Raw genomic sequence first — 20,964 nt, forward strand, 5'->3', positions numbered from 1 at the left:
CAGCTCACTTCATCGGATGCACTTTCATGGTTTGTGTGTATAAAAAGATCTTCTGTACTTTCCACAGTATGCATCCGATGAAGTGAGCTGTAGCTCACGAAAGCTTATGCTCAAATAAATTGGTTAGTCTCTAAGGTGCCACAAGTACTCCTTTTCTTTTTATTTAAACTAAAGTTATATCTTGTAGTGTAATAGTGTCTGAGATAATCATGTTCTGTTACTGGATTCACATCATCACTGGATTTGGAGTGTAAACAGGCTGTTCCAGTACCAGGGGAACAGAACTAAGGAGTGAAAAGGAGAAGTACAACACTTCACAAGCACGCTCAAATTCATTTTCGGCATGACTGAGGATGGAGAAGTGAATGAAAGAAGAATCGTCCTTGGCACAAATACTCCCACCATAATTAAGAGTTAGTGGATTCTAAATTCAACAGAAAGAACATTGAGGGAAATATTTTGAAAGTACTGAATTGAGTTTTAGCTCCATGCCTCACATTGACTGGTGGGAAATCAAGGAAAGTCATACAGCTGAAATTATGCATAACCATATAAATGCAGTGAGTTGACTAGTTTACTGAGATTTTTAGACTGCAGACCTAACTTGGCTAAAATCTGTTACCTTATCATGCATACTGTAGGTAGGCTGAAGTGACAGAACAGGGGTAACTATAGCTAGAGGGGAAATCATCAGTGACCTAGAGAAGATTATGCTTTAGTTACAACACACACTTTCGTTTAATCTGAAATGCTGCTTTTGAAACTGGATTAGCACAGTAAAACATTAACAAGCTATAAAAATTCATATCAAGCTAGGCCAAACAATGCACAGCTACTGAGGAACTAGTGGTCTACTTTGACAGCTCATTTTATTTTAATCTGCTCCAGCTTTTCATTTTTCAAAATTGGGTACAAATTAAAAAAAAGTTTCTATAAGGAAAAACCCTGCTTTTTGCTTCATAAAACTATTATGCTTGTGTCCCAGTGGAGTAAAAATCTGACAAGAAAAAGAAGCCCCCAGAATTAGTTTCAGAAGGAGATGGTCTGACAACTGTTGTGGGGGTTTGTTTGTTTTAATTAAGTTATGGGAAGTAACTCTAGCCTTCTTCCTCAATACAAACACAATAAATTACGTCACATTCTTGAGATACTGACACATTTCCTTCCAAAAAAAAAAAAAAAAAGCAATCTTTTTCTGTCATCACATTTGCCCATTGGCTTGCCTTCATAGGCTTGCTCTTAATTGCAGTAGAAACTATGGCCAAGATCCTGCAATCTCTTGGGGCAGACCTTTAAATGTATGAAAGAATTAGGACCAATAGTATATCTGCCTCTCAGGAAACAGAACAGGCCTTTAAAAGAAAACCCACAAGAGATCACAACTTTTTGCATACAGACTGGAAAAGGAGAGGGACGCAAGGTTTCCCGCCCCTCCCCCCGCTCTCCTGCTGGTAATAGCTCTTCTTAAGTGATCACTCTCCTTAGTGTGTATGGTAACACCCATTGTTTCATGTTCTCTATGTATATAAATCTCCCCACTGTATTTTCCACTGAATGCATCCGATGAAGTGAGCTGTAGCTCATGAAAGCTTATGCTCAAATAAATTTGTTAGTCTAAGGTGCCACAAGTACTCCTTTTCTTTTTGCGAATACAGACTAACATGGCTGCTACTCTGAAACAAGCCAAATAACTGTCAGTCTATCAGCTTTGACAGTGTTATATTTAACAAGTGATTAAGAAATGCCAAAAAGTGGTCCTCTTCCTTTACACATGGGCAAACCAGCTCGTCCTCTTCCTTTTTATAACTTACATATGGTAAGGTGACGCATCACATCACAGCAACAAAGAAAGACCAGAGTGTTTGACCTGCCTGCGTTTGCTGGAGAAATGCTTAGTCAACTTAAACTCGTGAGCAAAACCCTGGCACGAATTTCCAGTCCCTGATTACACACACCACCACATTCATCCCATCAAAAGGGATGAACACAAGTGTGCTATGCCAGTTGCTTAAGACAGTCAGGGATCTTGCCATATAGATATCTATTTCTCAGCACAAGTTAATGCAGCATACCTTTGTAACATGCTTTGAGATCTACTGAAGAAAAGTGATATCATAATTAGGGACTAACAACAAATACTGGCCAGTGAATAAAATTTCTGACAGTCTGTTACTGAAGTTGCAGAAAGATACCCAAGATAGCAGTTATATATAATACTGCCTCATGATAGGAAGGAGGCATCGTACAGAGGACTGTGACTGATATTGCAAGATGCACATCTATATAGCAAAAGGTGAAGCAAGGGCAAGCTTCTGACTAAGCATGTCCATTAGTTTCATAACCGGTATCATTTTAATCTCAAAAGTTAATACTGCAAAATGTTATGCAACTTGGGGACACTAGGTAGAAAAGTAGAGTCTCTGAATTTGGAAACTTCATAGTCTTCCAGGTCCTAAAAATCTCTGCCTCCATTGAGCACAAAAATTGTAAATTCACATTCTGGCCAGTCTTACATTTTGTATGCTGCCAAGTGCAGAATAATTTCTGCTACTCTTTCGAGAGTTTCTTGACTGGTAGGTAGTCAAACTGTGCTTCACATGAAGCTGTTTCCTTGCCAGAAAAACCTGTATGTGACTGTGTGATATATGGTAAGAAGATAAACTGTCTTTTATAAATTGTCCACTTTTCTTTTTGACTGCAAGAGTATCAAAAGAAATTAGCTCTCTCGTGTTCTACATGCTATTCTCTCCCACTCTACTCTTTCCCCCTCCTATTTGTACAGCATGTACAGGTGTTTTTGTTTTTTTGTGTTTTGTTTTCTAAGTTTGCTTCAAGGGGGCCTACACCCTCTCAATATTGGTGTGTTAATTAAATGTCTTGCGTTAGCCCTATTTTGTCCAACCTTATTTTAAAAAAATAAATAAAGACCCTTATCACATTATTTAAGCAATACAAACTCAGCTCAGCCTATTGTATTTCAAAGATTTCCATGATTTCAAAGACTAATATTTGAACTGGAATGACATTTCCAAGGATTGTCATAATTCACAATAAAGTTTTCGTTACACTGGGATAATCGGCATTTTCTTCACTAAACTATTTGCAGTTAAGGCATGCTGAAACAGGTAATACCATATGCAATATGGGCTGAACTACTGGGCTCTCAGAAAGCACTGTCTGAAACTGAACAGATCTATTTCAAAGTTTCTAAGAGTGTAGTCATGTCTCAATGGTGGTAAAGGGATGAAAAACTCCTTTGACAAGCATGCTGGAAGTATAACTCGGTAGATATTGGACTCTTCCAATACATTAATGTGCAAAGGTTAAAGATTTTTTTTCTCAGCACACTTGCAGTTCCTGCATAACTAGACTGAACTATTGTTACTTATGCCAGCAATATCACTTGACAGGATTTCTATTTTATTTATAAGTGACCTTCAAAGGATATTTAAAAATTGGACTTGTGAATTTTTTATACTTCATTATAATGTATACTGAAAGCCTCAAAAGTGGTATTTAAAACCATGATTATTATTTCTTCTTTTTTTTTAAATCTTGCTTATCAGGAATGTAAAGTCTCTCTTATTTTTGCTAGGACAGATGAACCTCATAGGGTTCTCCCTTAACCAGCTAGCACATGGTAAAATACAAATTGCCCAGCCTACACAAAAGTCTGAGAACATGTTTAAAAACCCACGTTTCATCCTAGTTTAGACATGCCTTTAGAGTTTAGTTCTGCTATGAACAGTGACTACGTAATGACATTTCTATTCGGCTCTGCTCCCTGTGCGTGTTCAAAGTCTGCTTGCTTTGGTAACAGAAATATGGTTCCCCTTGGTTTTTTATTCCTATCATTGCTGCTGAACTAATATAGCTAGGAGTTAGTGAAATGAATGAAGCCCAGTTCAGGGGGGAAATATTTGTCCTCATTTACTTATGTCCAACCCCCTACTGAGGTCTAAAATTTAACCTGAAGAGTCTATTACTAGTTATGGAACACAGTAGGACTTTCAGATCCCAAGCTGAATTTGCAGGACTGACAGAGGGCAGACATCTTGTACCTTGTAAAAGGAGAAAATTTGCTCTGGAAGTAATTGAGGCACATAGCACATCACAACAACATTCTTAAAAGTCACTTTTCAAATTCAATCAGCACAAGAGAGTAAGTGTAAGAACATAAGAATGGCCACACTGGGTCAAACCAAAGGTCCATCTAGCCCAATACCCTCTCTTCCAAAAGTGGCCAATGCCAGGTGCCCCAGAGGGAATGAACAGAACAGGTAATCATCAAGTGATCCATCCCGTTGCCTATTCCCAGCTTCTGGCAAACAGAGGCTAGGGACACCATCCCTGCCCATCCTGGCTAATAGCCATTGATGGACCTATCCTTCATGAACTTATCTAGTACTTTTTTGAACCCTGTTATAACTTGGCCTTCACAACATCCTCTGGCAAGGAGTTCCACAGGTTGACTGTGCGTTGTATGAAGAAATACTTCCTTTTGTTTTAAATCTGCTGCCTATTAGTTTCATTTGGTGACTGCTAGTTCTTGTGTTATGAGAAGGAGTATATAACCCTTCCTTATTTACTTTCTCCACACCAGTTAGGACTTTATAGACCTCTATCATATCTCCCCTTGTCATCTCTCTTTTCCAAGCTGAAATCTCTCCTCATATGGCAACCATTCCATACCCCTAATCATTTTTGTTGCCTTTTTCTGAACATTTTCCAACTCCAATACATCTTTTTTGAGATGGGGCGACCACATCTGCACACAATATTCAAGATGTGGGCATACCATGGATTTATATAGAGGCAATATGATATTTTCTGTCTTCTTATCTATCCCTTTCTTAATGATTCTCAACATTCTGTTCACTTTTTTGATTGCCGCTGCACACTGAGTGACTGTTTTCAGAGCACTATCCACAATGACTCCAATATCTCTTTGAGTGGTAACAGCTAATTTAGACCCCCTTCATTTTATATGTATAGTTGGGATTATGTTTTCTAGTGTGCATTACTTTCATTTATCAAAATTGAATTTCATCTGCCATTTTGTTGCCTAGTCACCCAGTTTTGCGAGATCCTTTTGTAACTCTTCGCAGTCTGCCTGGGACTTAACTATCTTGAGTAGTTTTGTATCATCTGCAAATTTTGATACCTCATTGTTTACCTCTTTTCCAGATCATTTATGAATATGTTGAATAGCACTGGGCCCAGTACACACTCCTGGGGGACACCACAATTTACCTCTCTCTCTTCTGAAAACTGACCATTTATTCCTATCCTTTGTTTCCTATTAACCAGTTACCAATCCATAAAAGGACCTTCCCTCTTATCCCATGACAGCTTACTTTGCTTAAGAGCCTTTGGTGAGGAACCATGTCAAAGGCTTTCTGAAAATCTAAGTACACTATATCCACTGGATTCCCCTTGTCCACATGCTTGTTGACCCCCTCAAAGAATTCTAGTAGATTGGTGAGGCATGATTTCCTTTTACAAGAACTATGTTGACTCTCCCCCAACAAATTATGTTCATCTATGCGTCTGACAATTCTGTTCTTTACTATAGTTTCAACCAGTTTGCCCGGTACTGACGTCAGGCTTACTGACCTGTAATTGCCAGGATCAACTCTGGAGCCCTTTTTAAAAATTGACATCACATTAGCTATCCTCCAGTCAGAAGCTGATTTTAATGATAGGTTACAGACTACAGTTAGCAGTTCTGCAATTTCACATTGGAGTTCCTTCCAAACTCTTGGGTGAATGCCATCTGGTCCTGGTGACTTATTACTGTTTAGTTTATCAATTTGTTCCAAAACCTCCTCTAATGACACCTCAGCCTGGGACAGTTCCTCAGATTTGTCACCTAAAAAGAATGGCTCAGGTTTGGTGATCTCCCTCACATTCTCAGCCATAAAGACCAATGCAAAGAATTCATTTAGTTTCTCCACAATGGCCTTAACATCTTTGAATGCTCCTTTAGCATCTTTATCGTCCAGTGTCCTCACTGTTTGTTTAGCAGGCTTCCTGCTTCTGAGCTACTTAAAAAAAAATGTTGCTATTACTTTTTGAGTCTTTGGCTAGCTGTTCTTCAAATTCTTTTTTGGCCTTCCTAATTATATTATTTACACTTCATTTGCCAGAGTTTATGCTCCTTTCTATTTTGCTCACTAGGATTTAACTTCTACTTTTTAAAGGATACCTTTTTGCCTCTCACTGCTTCTTTTACTTTGTTGTTTAGCAACAGTGGCACTTTTTTGGTTCTCTTGCTATGTTTTTTAATTTGGGGTATACATTTAAGTTGAGCCTCTATTGCGGTGTCATTAAAGTTTCCATGCAGCTTGCAGGGATTTCACTTTTTGCGCTGTACCTTTTAATTTCTGTTTAACTAAGCATCCTCATTTTTGTGTAGTCCCCCGTTTCTGAAATTAAATGCTACACTGTTGGGCTGCTATGGTGTTTTCCCCACCACAGGGATGTTAAATTTAATTATATTATGGTCACTATTACCAAGCAGTCCAGCTATATTCACCGCTTGGACCTGATCCTGTGCTCTACTTACGACTAAATCAAGATTTGCCTCTTCTCTTGTGGGTTCCAGGACTAGCTGCTCCAAGAAGTAGTCATTTAAGGTGTCTAGAAACTTTATCTCTACATACCATTCTGAGGTGACATGTACCCAGTCAATATGGGGACAGCTGAAAACCACCATTATTACTGAATTTTTTATTATAATAGCCTCTCTAATCTCCCTGAGGATTTCACAGTCACTATCACCATCCTGGTCAGGTGGTCAGTAATATATCCCTACTGCTATATTCTTATTATTCAAGTAATTATGGAATTACTATCCCTAGAGATTATATGGTACAGTTTGGTTCATTTAAGATTTTTACTTCATTTGATTCTACGCTTCCTTTCACATATAGTGCCACTCCCCCACCAGCACAACCTGTTCTGTCCTTCCGATATATTTTGTACCCACTGATTATCCTCATTCCACCCAGTTTCTATGGTAGCTATTATATCAATATCCTCATTTAATACGAGGCACTCTAGTTCACCCATCTTATTATTTAGACTTCTAGCATTTGTCTATAAACACTTTAAAAACTTGTCATTTTTTAGTGACACGTAGGTCACTGTTAGCCACCATTTCACATACACCAAGTATTAAACAATGTCTTTTTAGAGATACTATTCTACTAGAACAGGAGTTATCAAAAAAAAGTTCTACTTGGCTGGGCCTAGACCAGCTGCAACATCCTCTCCTGACCATTCATTCACTCTTTTATGGCCTTAAGGCAATCCCTTGGGACAACAAGAATTTTGGGATTCAATTATAGCAAGAACAGAAGAGAAACAGTCAAACAAACAAATGAGTCCGATTCAGTTACATCACATGAAGACAGATACTAAATACTGACAAATTTCAAGTGCTTTCATACAACTGCAAGAAGTCTAACTGCTAAGATGCGTGTATTTGAATGCCGAGTATTAAATGAGGATATTGATATGATAGGCATCACAGGAATTTGGTGGAACACAGTAAATCCCAAAATATATAGGAATGACAGACAGTCATGCTGATGGGCACGTGGCACTATATGTGAAAGAAAGAATAGAGCCAAATGTAGTAAAAATCTGAAATGAATCAAACAGTACCATAAACTCTCTATAGATAGAAATTCCATGCCTGAATAATAATAGTATACCAAGAGGAATAAACTACCAACCACCTGACCGGGATGGTGACAGTGACATGCCTGGGAAATTAGAGAGGCTACAAAAACAGAAAACCCAGTAACAATAGCGGATTTAAACTATACCCACCTCAGGATGGGGTGCAGAGATAAAATTTCTTAGCACCATTAATGACTGCTTCTTGGAGCAGCTAATCCTGAAACTCACAAAGGAGAGGCAATTCTTGATTTAGTCCTAAGTGGTGAACAGGATCTGGTCCAAGAGGTAAATATAGATTAATCGCTCAGTAACAGTGACCATAAAACAATTAAATTTAACATCTTTGTGAGGAGGGAGGGGGAATGCCAAAGAAACCTACCACAATAGCGTTTAACTTCAAAAAGGGGAACGACACAAAAATGAGGAGGCTAGTTAAACAAAAATTAAAAGGAACAGTTACAAGAGTGAAATGCCTGCAAGATGCATGGAAACTTTTTAAAAACACCATAATGGAGGCTCAAATTAAATGTATACCCAAAACAAACAAACAAACAAAAAAAAACAGTAAGAGGACCAAAAAATACTTTCAGGGCTAAACAGAATAAAAGAGGTGGTTAGGGGAAAAGGGCATCATTTAAAAATGGACGTCCATTCCTGCTGAGGAAAATAGAATGGAACAAACCCTGGCAAGTTAAATATAATATGGCAGGCCAAAAAAAGAACTTGAAGAGCAACTAGCAAAAGACACCAAAACTAACAGCAAAAAAAATTGTAAGTACATCTATGCAGGAAGTCTGCCAAACAGTTAGTGGGGCCAGTGGACAATTGAGATACTAAAGGAGCACTCAGGGAAGACAAGGCCATTAAGAAGCAGCTAAATGAATTCTTTGCATCAGTCTACACTACAGAGGATGTGAGGGAGATTCCCACAGCCATTCTTTTCAGGCAACAAATCTGAGGAACTGTCCCAGTTTGAGTAATCAATGGAGGTGGTTTTGGAACAAAGTGATAAATTAAACAGTAAAGTCATCAGAACCAGAGAGTGTTCACCCAAGAGTTCTGAAGGACTTCAAATACGAAATTGCTGAACTACTATCTGTGGTATGTAACCTAACACTTAAATCAGCCTCTGTACCAGATGACTGGAAGATAGCTAATGTGACATTGATATTTTAAAAAAATCTTTAGAGGTGATCCTGGCAATTACAGGCCAGTAAATCTAACTTCGCTACCAGGCAAATAGGTTGAAACTACAGTAAAGAATAGAATTATCATACACACAGATGAACACGATATGTTGGGGAACAATCAACATGGCTTTTGTAAAGGGAAATCATGCCTCACCAATCTATTAGAATTCTTTGAGGGGGGTCAACAAGCATGTGGACAAGAGGGATCCAGTGGATATAGTGTATTTGGACATTCAGAAAGCCTTTGACATGGTTCCTCGCCCAAGGCTCTTAAGCAAAGTAGGCAGTCATAGATCAGTAACTGGTTACAAGACAGGAGACAAACGGTAGGAATAGCTCCGTGGTTTGAGCATTGGCCTGCTAAACCCAGGGTTGTGAGTTCAATCCTTGAGGGGGGCCATGTAGGGATCTGGGGCAAAAACTGGGGATTAGTCCTGCTTTGAGCAGGGGGTTGGACTAGATGACCTCCTGAGGTCCCTTCCAACCCTGACAGTCTGTGATAGACAGTCCATTTTTACAGTCCCCCAAGGATTTGTAGTGGTACCAATGCTGTTCAACATATTCATAAATGATCTGGAAAAAAGGGTCAACAGTGAGATAGCAGAGTTTGCAGAGGGTACAAAATTACTCAAGATTGCAGTCTGCTTTTGACGTAACTAAGAGTTACAAACGGGTCTCACAAAACTGGTGACTGGGCAACAAAATGGCAGATGACATTCAGTGTTGATAAATGCAAAATAATGCACGTTGAAAAACATAATCCCACCTATACATACGAAATGATGCAGTCTAAATTAGCGGTTACCACTCGAGAGAGATCTTGGAGTCATTGTGGATAGGTCTCTGAAAACATCCACTCAATGTGCCGCAGCAGTCAGAAAAAGCTAACCGAATGTTAGGAACCATTAGGAAAAGGATAAGATAGAAAATATCAATGCCACTATATAAATCCATGGTATGTCCATACCTTGAATATTTCATACAGTTCTGGTTGCCCTGTCTCAAGAAAGATATTAGAACTGGAAAAAACACAGAAGGGCAATAAAAATTATTAGGGGTATGGAACAACTTCAATATCAGGAGAGATTAAAAAACCAGGACCGCTCAGCTGGAAGAGAGATGACAGAGAAGGATGTGATAAAGATCTATAAAATCATGAATGGTATAGAGAAAGCAAATAGGGAAGTGTTATTTACCTCTTCATATAACACAAGAACCAGGGGTCACCCAATGAAATTAATAGGCAGCAGGTTTAAAACAGACATAAAGGAAGTACTACTTCACACAACGCACAGTCATCCTGTGGAACTCATGCTGTGAAGGCCAAAAGTAGAACCTGGTTCAAAAAAGAACGAGATAAATTCATGGATAACAGGTACAGCAACAGCTATTAGCCAAGATGGTCAGGGATACAACCCCATACTCTGGGTGTCCCTAAACCTCTGATCACTAGAAGCTGGGACTCGATGATAGGGGATGGATCACTTGATAAATGGGCCTGTTCATTCCCTCTGAAGCACCTGGCACCAGCCACTGTCAGAAGACTGAGCTAGCTGGAGCATTGGTCTGACCCAATATGGCCATTCTTACATTCTTAAGAAATTGTGGCTTTGGGCAAGTGAAGCTGTTAAAGGGAAGAGGGTGTGGTGCTTGGGTGCAGCTTCTCAGTGGGGATTAACAGTGGTTTAGCTCCTCAGCTTCCCTGAACTGCACTCTGATCCAGGGAAGCCACATGAAAGAGTGTCAGAAGCCATCTAAGCTCTGTGAGCAGTACGGACCATGAGTTCAAGGGCACTGGCTCTCCACTACCTTTAAATGATGCTTCCCTGTAACAGAGTGGGCAGGGGAGGATTGAGGAACTCAAATGGAGCTAAATAGCAACAGGAAGGAATAGCAACTTCTACATTCCTGCAATTTTGCTCAAACTCTCCCAGCCACTCCCTGACAACTCACCTTTGGCTAAGGATCCTCAAAGTATGAAAAGCAATGTGCCTGAATATGGTGGAACTTCAGATTTGGACAGTACAATTTGCCCTTTAGAGCCATAAATAAAGAAGATTCCACTAGCCATTCCCTGTGAACCTTCCCCTCCATGCGCTTTAAAGCTGAGTTTACTTTAGAATAAGCATTTGCAAAGTATACTTTTAATAACTGAATTCAGCTTCTCCTGGCTGAGGCATTTATGGAAATTTACTGATTATGGCTTGCCACTACTCCTCTCTGAAGTTTAGGAGGTGTACATTAATCACACAAATATTTTGATGCTCATTTGTTCTCTCTCCTTGATCCTGTAACTTTTTAATATTAAAATAGCATGTCAATAGGAAATATTTTATTAATCTGAAAACTCAGACACAAATGTATTGAAAACTATACATTAAAGAATGACTAATCAAATTAAGATACTGTCAAAAGCCATTAAACAGACCTAACAAATGTAGATGTTAGGATTATTAGCTCTGAAGAACAGGCAAATGCATACTGCTAATAAAATAACTGAAATACAGATCGTAATTAACACCTAACATACTTTCTGCAGTAACAGTGACCTTTTCTTGCTACAAGTTTTACACTTGTTGCATGTGCTCCCACTTCCTGGTTTGTCAGAACAGAAGCCTCATTCAGTCTCAGACATCTATCTAAAGCAAGCACCAAAAACTAAGGCTACCACCAATATGTTCATTATCCATATTCTAGCACTTCCTAGAGGCCACAAGCAAAAGTAGGGCTCCATTGTAAAAATGTAATAAGAAAAACAAACAGTTACACGCACACCCAACACTTGGGCACCCTATATAGTACGAGTTAAACATTCGGGCAAAACTGGTCCAACTGTTTGCGTAACATAGTATTGAGAGTTCATTACAATATTGTGCCATTGATTACTCAGAACAAGAAATACATTCAGTTTTCAGTATTGCTTGTTATGAACTATTAAAAATGTCTATGCTAAAACCACATCATGGTAGTGTAAAGAAGCTCACTCTAAGATGGTAACACCCTGTAACAGAGAGAGATCTGATGATTAATATTACTGTTTTACTATATTGGTTTGCTAAACAAAAACTCAATGTTTTCCTAATTGCTTTCTCTCTAATGTTTGCATGGCAAGAATTTGTAAACTTGTTTAAAAAAAAGTTTAAAAAAAGTTTTATTTATTCAAGCTACTACTATTTTGAGCTGCAGATTCAATATGGCATACATCTGGTTACTTTGTTAATTAAAAGGCCACTTGAACAACAACTTTTGCTAATAATCAAAGTAAATGTGACTGACACCTATAGTTAAATGAAATAGCTTCCCCACCACCTTAGAATATGAAAATTTCATACATAAATGGAAAGAAAAAGAATTATCCAGTCACAGCCTTTAGAGGCAAGCCCATAAACATTACACCTTCATGGAAAAGTTTTTAAAAAGACTTAATATGGTTTGCCATATTGTCTTTTTCAATTAAAAACAAACATGTTGAACAACAATGTATACTACATTACACTTTGATGTGTTTCTCTATTACTACTGGGAAAAGCTACAGGTAACTCAAGGCAAATGAGTTGACACCTGTGTAGAATTTTTTAAAAGCGTAATTTATAATGCATAGACATGTTCCCTTTAACATTAGCAAAAGCTGTAAACAGCAAAAAGAGAATCTAGCCAGAATCTGTTAGTAAGTATTTCATAAGAATGTAAATAAGTGAAAAGAAGAGAGTCAGAAAGAAATAATGCAAGTGTGCCCAGAGTTTTTACTTGCTTCTCCTGCCTGGGTATTTTGTTACTTTCCCTTCCACCTCCAGAAAGAGCGTTAGAAAGATGATCTGCTTACCAAGTTAAATACAGTTTCTACAATGTCCCTGTTGGATACTTCGCCAACTTCAACCAGTCCCGTCAGCACTGCAAATTTCATCCTGATGCCTCGGATAGGGACTCCTGGGTTCAAGGGCTGCAGCGTACTCCCCACTGCAGCAGAACCTCCTCCTTTCCCTCCTCCTCCATCACCTGTTGGCTGAAGAACCTGTTTGTCTTCACTAGCCATAGCTAGCTAAGTTCAAGTTACCACTAGCTGAGATGCCAGAGGCACAGCCGCCACAGCCAATGAGGAGCGATTTCAGTGGCAGGGAAAGAGGTCTCTTGCTCACTCTCTCTTCAGGTCCAACTTGCGAAAAACCCCAAGTACAGCGGGTGTGGAGAGCGCTCGCCCAATCTTGGCTTTTTCCTCAACAGCAGGGTTGGGTCAGCTGCCCCACTGCCCCGAGGCAGGTACGTAAAGCCCTGAAAGGCAACACGTCCAGTCGTTTGAAAGCCCCTGCCAGGCAGACGACCCCCCAAGTTACCAGTGGCCCACCTCCTCCCCGCCCCCACAAAACAGCGACGGTAGCAGCCGGGGAGCAAACTGCCTCTCTCCCGCCCCGTGGAATCTGCCCCACAGACAGCGCTGGGTTTCTAAAGGGGAGTCAAGGGGGCGCGCCCCGTGCTCGGCTCTGTTGCCGCCGTGCCCCCCGCTCCCGGGCTCGGACCTCCGCCGCCGCTGAGCGTGCAGAGCCCGCTGCCCCTTCGCCCGCCCGTGCACGCACAGGTGCCGCCACAAACCGCTCAGGAAGGAAGTTCAGGCTCACCTAATCCTCCTCCTTCCTCCACCTCCTCGCGTCTCGTGCGCCGCGGGGGGTGGCGGGGGGGGAGCAGAGGCTCGCTTTAATGCCCGGCTGAGGGGCGGGGAGAGCGGGCTGCTCTGGTACCCCCCACTCGCGCGAGCCCTTGCGCCGCTAGCCCCCCTGGCGCAGAAGCACCCGCCGCTCCCGGAGCGGGAAGGAGCCGAAAGTTTCAGCCGCCGCTGCCTCACCCCGCGGTCTCCCTTAGCCCCATCTCTTCCTGCCTCGGCTGCAAACGCGGCCGCTCTCTGCCGCCATGACAGCGCTGAGTCCCGGGAGAGGAGCCGTGCGCCTGCGCGGCTAGGAACTGGCAGGCGGGCGGGGCGCAGAGCGGGGCACGGGGGCCGGGGACCGCGCACGCCCAGGTGAGCCCAGGTGTGCGCAGGTGAGCGGCGCGCGCAGCGGCCCGCCGCCCGGCCAGGAGCTCTGGCTGCAGGGGGAGGCGGTCGCCGGGCCGCGAAGCTGCTGCGCAGCAGCCACCTAACCCGGCTCCCCGCCCCGGCCCGGGATTAGCGGCCGGGGAAGCTCCCTCATGGGGGACTCATTGTCAGTGTTAGTTTATTGGTCGCCCAGCGCCCAGACGCGTGTGAGGCTCCCACGGACCCCGCAGTGTTGATTGACCTGATTTCCAGAGGTGAAGCTGCACTGCTCCCACGGGACCGGAAGGTGCCCGCACCTGTGGAAAGCAGGCCGCTGCAGTGTCCCGATGAGCAGCGGGAAGGGGTGCAGTGTGCAAATGCAGTGAGTCAGGAGAGGTGTGAAACCTGGCTCGCGAGTGCTGCTCATTTCCCCCTCCTCTCAGCTGTTTTTCTTTCCAATCCTCATCCACAGCTCCCTTCTCTCTCTTCCTTTTCCCCAGCCTGGACTGAGGCTGCAATCCTGAAAAGAATCACCTAGCTTCAATAGGGTTATTCATATGTTGAGTGTGTGGGAAATCTTTAGAGGCTGTGGGCCTACCCATGGGTCAGGTTACTTGTGGTCCAAGTGTATGTCAGATACACAAACTTTTGCAAAACCTTAGCCCTGCCACGGGGATGTTTCCGTGATTGCTTTAATTCTAATGGAAACACTTTTGAAGAAGTAAAAAACTAAATAATTTGCCTGCCCTGTGCAAAGTGTGAAACCGATTAGAAAGAAAAGTGAAATCAACTGGTCTGTATTCTCTGGCCAATCTGAGAGAAATGCTACTAGTGAGCAGCATAGTAAATGTAGATTGTCTTTAATTATTTCAGCTCTCAATCATGTAATTTAGTAGCATATATCATTTAGAAATATGTATATGGCTTAGTTCAACTCTGGATTATACTGACCTCTAATGTTTTAAAAATCAGCCTGAAGGGCAGTGACACAAAGCATCTGAAACCACTGTTCCTGCAGGAGGGCCACAGCAAGTCAGTGCAGTCCCAAATGCAGTAGAGTGACAGGGGAGAGGATATGGTGAAGGCAACCGGGGGATACACAGGTTGAACACATGCCCCAGAAAGGCTGTCTACAGCAGCTGGATGGGAGTTCACCTGGGAATCCAAAATACTAGCTAGGCCTGGAACTGTTTAGTTTCTGACATCAGACAAGATTGAGTGCAATCAGTGTAGTGAACACATGCCTGGGCCTCTGATGGTGGCTGCAGTTTAAATCTGCCCTCCAAAAGGAGAGCTTTAAGGGGCACAGGGGTCACAGAGCAACCTCACACTTCAGGAGCAGCTCCTGTTCCATGGAACTAGACCCAGCTCCAGGTATTGTGACCTTGCCCATGGAGTCACAGTGGTGTTCAGGTTTGGCCCAGGCTCCTTTCCTTCACCAGGAATGAGGGGCAGCTGGGCCAAATTTGAGTGAACGGCACCGCAGCCCCATATGCCAGGTTGCAGCACTCAAATTTGGCCTGGCTACCCCATCTACTTCAGTGGGAACAGACCCAACCTTAGGAGCATTGTCACCCTGTGTACGAGATTACAATGCCCAGAGAGAGAGAGAGTCAGTCCTAGCCCCACAGGATAGAAGCTATCACTGTGAGGTGAATTTTTCATTTTATGTCTTTTTTTTTTAATGTTCTTTTTCATTCTCTGTTGTTTTACATTTGTGAAAAACACAGGGCTCTACCAATAGCAGTGCTTCCATCATATATGGGGCAGGAAAGAGACTGAAGTCCAGATCCTCAAAAGTATTTATGCTCCTAACTTCCACTGAAATTAATGGAAGTTAGGAGTCTACATATCTTTGAGGATCTGGGCCTGAGCTGCTTATCCCATCCCAACCATTAGTTTGGTCACGTGTGAAATGAAAGACACCACGTCTCCTGTAGCAGCACTTCCTCAGGTAATCTGAATACAAATATAGGTTGTATGATTTGTAGATTGTATGATTTATCAGGTGTATTTATTAAATTCAGGTAAAAAATGAGATGAAATAATGTAATAGTCATTTGTTTTTGTTTTTTCCTTCAGGGGTTATTTTTATAAAATAGTTTTGGGATGTGTCAGGTAAAATCGGATAATTTGACATAGAGGTTGAAAAGCTACATTTCAAATGCCTTCAAGTTGAGGTTGCATAATCATTTGAATGTTCCACCATGTTGCTTTGTTCAGGTTATGGATTACAGTGATTTTTAAGCAATATTATTTATATGCAACATGTAAGAAGGAGAGCTGCTCAGTCCCTCTGTTCTACTCCCATTGAAGTCAGTGGCAAAACAAGAACTAGGACTGAACCCTAGCAATTGGGGCAGGAACAAAGCAACTCCTTTTGGTGTGCAATCTGTCTGACAGCTAGCATTAAAAATGTGAACCCCGGTCCTTCTGACTGGCCTGAGATGCAATGGCACCAACACACAGCCAATTTTTAAGAATCCCTTTTTCAGTGTAATCCCACAGTTGTCATATGGATTTTGGAGTTTGAAATAAGGGGGAGGGATTTAACCTGAAAAACAGAGAACCTAGTGCTCTTCAATCTATTTACACAGATGGTGGTGAGCAAAGCTCAGTGGAAACCTGTCTGTGAAGCAGAAATAGTGGAGCAGTAGCTCCTACATGCCTCTTTTCTCTCTTTGGGAGCCCATAGAATTTCCCTTTCTTTCCAGGGGCATTCTATGGGGTTGTGACTCTGTGGGTTGCAAAGAGCAAGACAGGAATGGGGCAGAACAGGAGAACAGCCAGTGAATTTCTGCTGCAAAAATTAATGCTGGTGTAAGTTTTACAGCTTCTATTCCCCCTGGGAGATGAGGGTAGTACAGCTACAGATGGGAGTCGGATTCAGCCAATAACAGCATGGTTTCTAAGGTATAAAGACATCACTCACTACTTAAAGGCAGCCATTTATGGGGTGGGACATAACTATTATAATAGCAGCATTATACAACAGTCTAGAACACCAAATGAAGAAAACCTTATAAAGTTGGTGTGACAGAGGAATTTATTCTGCAAAATGCTATTATCCAAGGTGGAATTTGATCAGTCTTACCACTGGAAAAAAGCAACATAGGACCTTTAATAAATGTGATTGGTCAGGAGGACCTCAGTTTCAGCCTTCTGAAAGTTAGTCTTGTATCTTTTCTTCATATGATTCTTTTATTTTTGAGGCAATGAGTGGAGAAGATTTGCTCCTCCTTTATGATTGTGCTAAATAATAAACTGTCAATAGAAATGCTAAGTAATTGCACCTGTATTAGGGTTTTAACATTGCCCATTACCATAGTATCTGAGCACGTTTCATGTAAAATTCATAGCAGTAGTAAAGGCCCTAGTGGATTTAAAGTAGTATATCTCCTTTTTAGGGCTAAAAACTCTGCTTCAAGTAGGGATTTCGTTTTTGAATCTGTTTTGTTTGTTGTTTTTTGTTTTGTTTTGGTTTTTGGTTGATTAGTTTCAGAGTTTGTGGTTTATTTGGTAGGAAGAGGTGTCAGTGTTTCATTCTTATGGTGAAAAGAAGAGGAAGGTTTTAAAATTTTAAATGCTGTCAGATTCTGGATTTGCTTAATCTCCGCTGAATATATAATTGTCAGTGTAGATGTTGAAGCAAAACAAAAACAATCCAAGGCCTTCTCTTCATGGAGCAGCAATGTGCACTACAGTGGTGTGATTTCTGAAGCACACTAATGAGTTGCGCATTAGTTGGTTTGTGTAGACTCTGCTGATGTGTCCTAAAGGTTCCTTAGTGTATTACATTAACCTGCCCTAGGGACCTTTAGTGTGCACCAGCAGAGGCTATATGGACCAATTAATGCACAATACATCAGATCACTTCAGAAATCATACCTCTGTAGTACACATTGCTGCTCCGTGTACACAAGCCCCAGTGAGTAAAGACAATCCATGTGTATTTATTATTTACTCATAACAATAGTTATAATCAGATAACTTTATTTTATATTGCACAGTCACAATATCTTTTTTCCTCTCTTCTGCTTCAGAGTTCAATTCTGGCTACCTGCTGGGAGGAGGGAAGTTCATTACATTTTGGAAGCATTTTTATATTATTTTTATTTGTTGTTATATGCATAAATATGTACCCAACTTTAATATAAATGAAAATGGCAAACAAAATTAGCTATGTTGGCTGGAGTAAGGACTTCTACATGTTCCATAATATTCAGAAAAACATGTATTAGGAGTAACTTTCTTTAAGATATTAGTATGTATATAGTAGTATGATGTTGGCTTTATCCAACAGCTGTCCCCACCTAAGAGTGGGTAAGTACGAGAGCTCTGAGCTATTTCTGAAATAATCTTGGGAGGAGTTATTTCTAATTTTGTTCTTACTAGCAAGCAGCATGGAGATAGATGTATCCTTTGGACTAATAATAACCTCTTAGTAAGTGTTATGTCTGATTACTTATTAATACTTGTGATCTCATTTGGAATAATACTAGAGAAATAATATTTTCTTTGCTTAGTTTTTTAAGGTGATCTCCATATATAGCTGTTTGGCAGCAGTTTCTGCTTTATTTACCTAACCTACATTGTGCTTCAGTTTCTTTCCATAATCTTAATATGCTTTTTCTTTCAAATTTTCCTTATATATGTCGTTTTTATTGTTTTTTCATAGTGCATAAAGTGTATATCTGCATTCATCAGAATTACAATCAAATGTCTTTAAGAGTGTTGCAGTTTGTGGAGGTTTTCATTAGACTTACTAATGCTGCCTTTCCAGTAATCAAATACCTACAAGAAAGCATGTAACGTAGCATCTATATGTTTTAACATTAAGTGTGCGAGGTAGCCATTCCTGCTCATTAGCACTGAGGCTGATTAAGCTAATGTAGCTAAAGAATTGCTTAGTAAAAAGTGCAGAGTGCAGACAGGAGCAAAAATAGGGTGGGGAGGGAACAAAACTGGGACTGAAAAAAGAGAAAGTTGTGCCATTGGACTTATGTATGAAATTTAGGAACTCCTTCTCTCCCCCCTCTTCCCCATCTTCTTTAGTGATTTTAGGGCTCAATCCTGCTCTGGTTGATGACAGTCGCAGAACTCCAGCGGGCTCCAGTGGGAGCAGGATAAACCCTTAATCATAATGAAACTGTTACATTCACAGTCACACAATATTCTCTTATCATGAGACAGTTGTTTATGATGCTCATCTTGTTCTTGCTCTTGTTCATCCCTGTTCAGCTGGGACCACAGGTTCTCTTTTGGATGTATGTTTTTAATAATGGAGAAAATATACTGCATAAAGTATGCAAAAGTTGTTTTACTTTTTATAAGCCTTTTTAGAGATTATATTTGAGAAATCTGGTGGTGTTGCAGTGAATGGAGCTAGGAAGTAGTACGTACTGATTTGTCATTTGCAAAGGAAGTTCTCATAAAGCTGAGGGAAAAGCAAATTGTGGTTCCCAGACTCTGTCTGGAAATATATGTTCAGTCTGAGCCATAGGGGTAACATGCCGGGAGTAGTTTGACAAGTGATCATGTTATTTTTTCATTATTATTTTTATAAAAGTTGCCTATTTGGATTTGCCATGCAGTTTCCCATAAAGTATGGTGAGGAGAGTCCTAATAAGCAGGCACGAGTTAAGTGTATTCGTAATGTTTCCTCTTTACACTCCTCTCTGCTGTGATGCATACAAAAAACATGACTGTGATTAGGCAGCTGATGTGCTGTGACCACACTTATACAGTTCAGAATCATCTCATTGTTACCATGTTCATTCCATCTGCTTTTTGTATCCACCTGTTGTCCGTCATCTTATACTTAAATTGTAGGTTCTTCTTCTGGCTATGTGTTTGTAATGTCTAGCACAAGGGGAACCCTGACTGAGGACCCCAGGCACTACCACAATATAAATAATAATAATTCTTTTTTGTCAGAAGAGCAGCTGTGTGCAGATTGATGATGTTTGTTCTTTCCACAGGTTTGTTTTTTCTTACTGTTAGCTGCCAGTAAAATCATCATAGATTAAACTGATACACTTGTATTTTGCGGGGGAGGTAAAGCTTTAAGCTCTGATCCCATGATGAGCACTGCGCTGGAGTCCTCCAACCTGAAGGTTATTACAGGATTGGACCCTCACTTATTAGGATGTGTATGTATATATGTATATTTATATAAATAAAAATTGTACTCACAGTTTAAGTGTTATTGGAAACTGTAATAACTAAGCAAACTAAGAAATCATGTGGTATGTTAGAGATCAGATCAGGAGGAGAGCATCTATTTACAGACTGTAGGTTTCAGGCCTTTTCTGTACAGGCAAAACTACCATTGACTTCAGTAGGAGTTTGCCTGACCAAAGAGCATTAGTGAACATGGTGGAAAAACTACTGGTCTGCACTTGTCCTACCATCAATAGTAGCATTAGAGGAGCTGCACCAGCACTAGTGCAATAGTGGGTGATATTGGTCCAAAAAAAAAATCTGCTGGTGTGGACTCCACAGTGGAAAATCAACCATATTAACCAAAACCATGATTATAAGCGGCTATTGCGAGATGGTGTTAATACAGTTTATAATCCCAGTCTGGATAAGACATAACCATATTTCAAAACCGATTATAAGATTACATTATTAGCAGCTTTCTTGAGGAAACATTTTTGAACATGACTAATGTGTTTTGAATTATAGTTCACAGGGTATAAAGTTAACCTGGTGTATTATGACAAACAACAAAATTAATTGAAATTACGTTGTATTTACTACTCTATATGTGTACAATGCAGCATAGCAGAATAACAGCATCAAAGTCTTCCAAAGGAATGCTCATTTCAGAAATGTAGGTGCGGTCTGTCTGTATGCATAGATTTTTTAAAAAATCCCAAAATATGTTTCATAACTTCCTCCAGTCAGAGGGGACTGATTTTATTTTGTTTTTCTGAGAAGCAGGGGAACAAATGTTCAAATCTCTTTCCAATCTTGAAGTCCTGACTCAGGCAAAACTCCAACGGGGCCAATGAGAGTTTTACCTGAGCAATGACATGGTCTTAAAATAAATGACATTTCATTGGTTTGATTGTT

The 20,964-nt window shown here is 40.7% G+C and overlaps 1 protein-coding gene across 9 annotated transcripts in view; it reads right to left on the reverse strand.

The window, feature by feature from the left end:
- Positions 1–13,961, reverse strand: part of LRBA (LPS responsive beige-like anchor protein) — a 549,006-nt gene extending 535,045 nt beyond the window's left edge. For 4 of the 9 annotated variants that reach the window (XM_043545803.1, XM_037897377.2, XM_037897378.2 and 1 more), the window contains exons 1-2: positions 13,493–13,955; positions 12,703–13,148 (exon numbers count right to left, since the gene is read on the reverse strand). In XM_043545803.1, the coding sequence (XP_043401738.1) occupies positions 12,703–12,912 (210 nt within the window). In that variant the 5' untranslated portion in view covers positions 12,913–13,148; positions 13,493–13,955. The other 5 variants (XM_043545801.1, XM_043545802.1, XM_037897376.2 and 2 more) reach the window with 3 other exon arrangements.
- Positions 13,962–20,964: the final 7,003 nt, after the last annotated feature.

Source organism: Chelonia mydas, chromosome 4 (assembly GCF_015237465.2).
Source record: "Chelonia mydas isolate rCheMyd1 chromosome 4, rCheMyd1.pri.v2, whole genome shotgun sequence".
Lineage (NCBI taxonomy): Eukaryota > Metazoa > Chordata > Testudines > Cheloniidae > Chelonia > Chelonia mydas.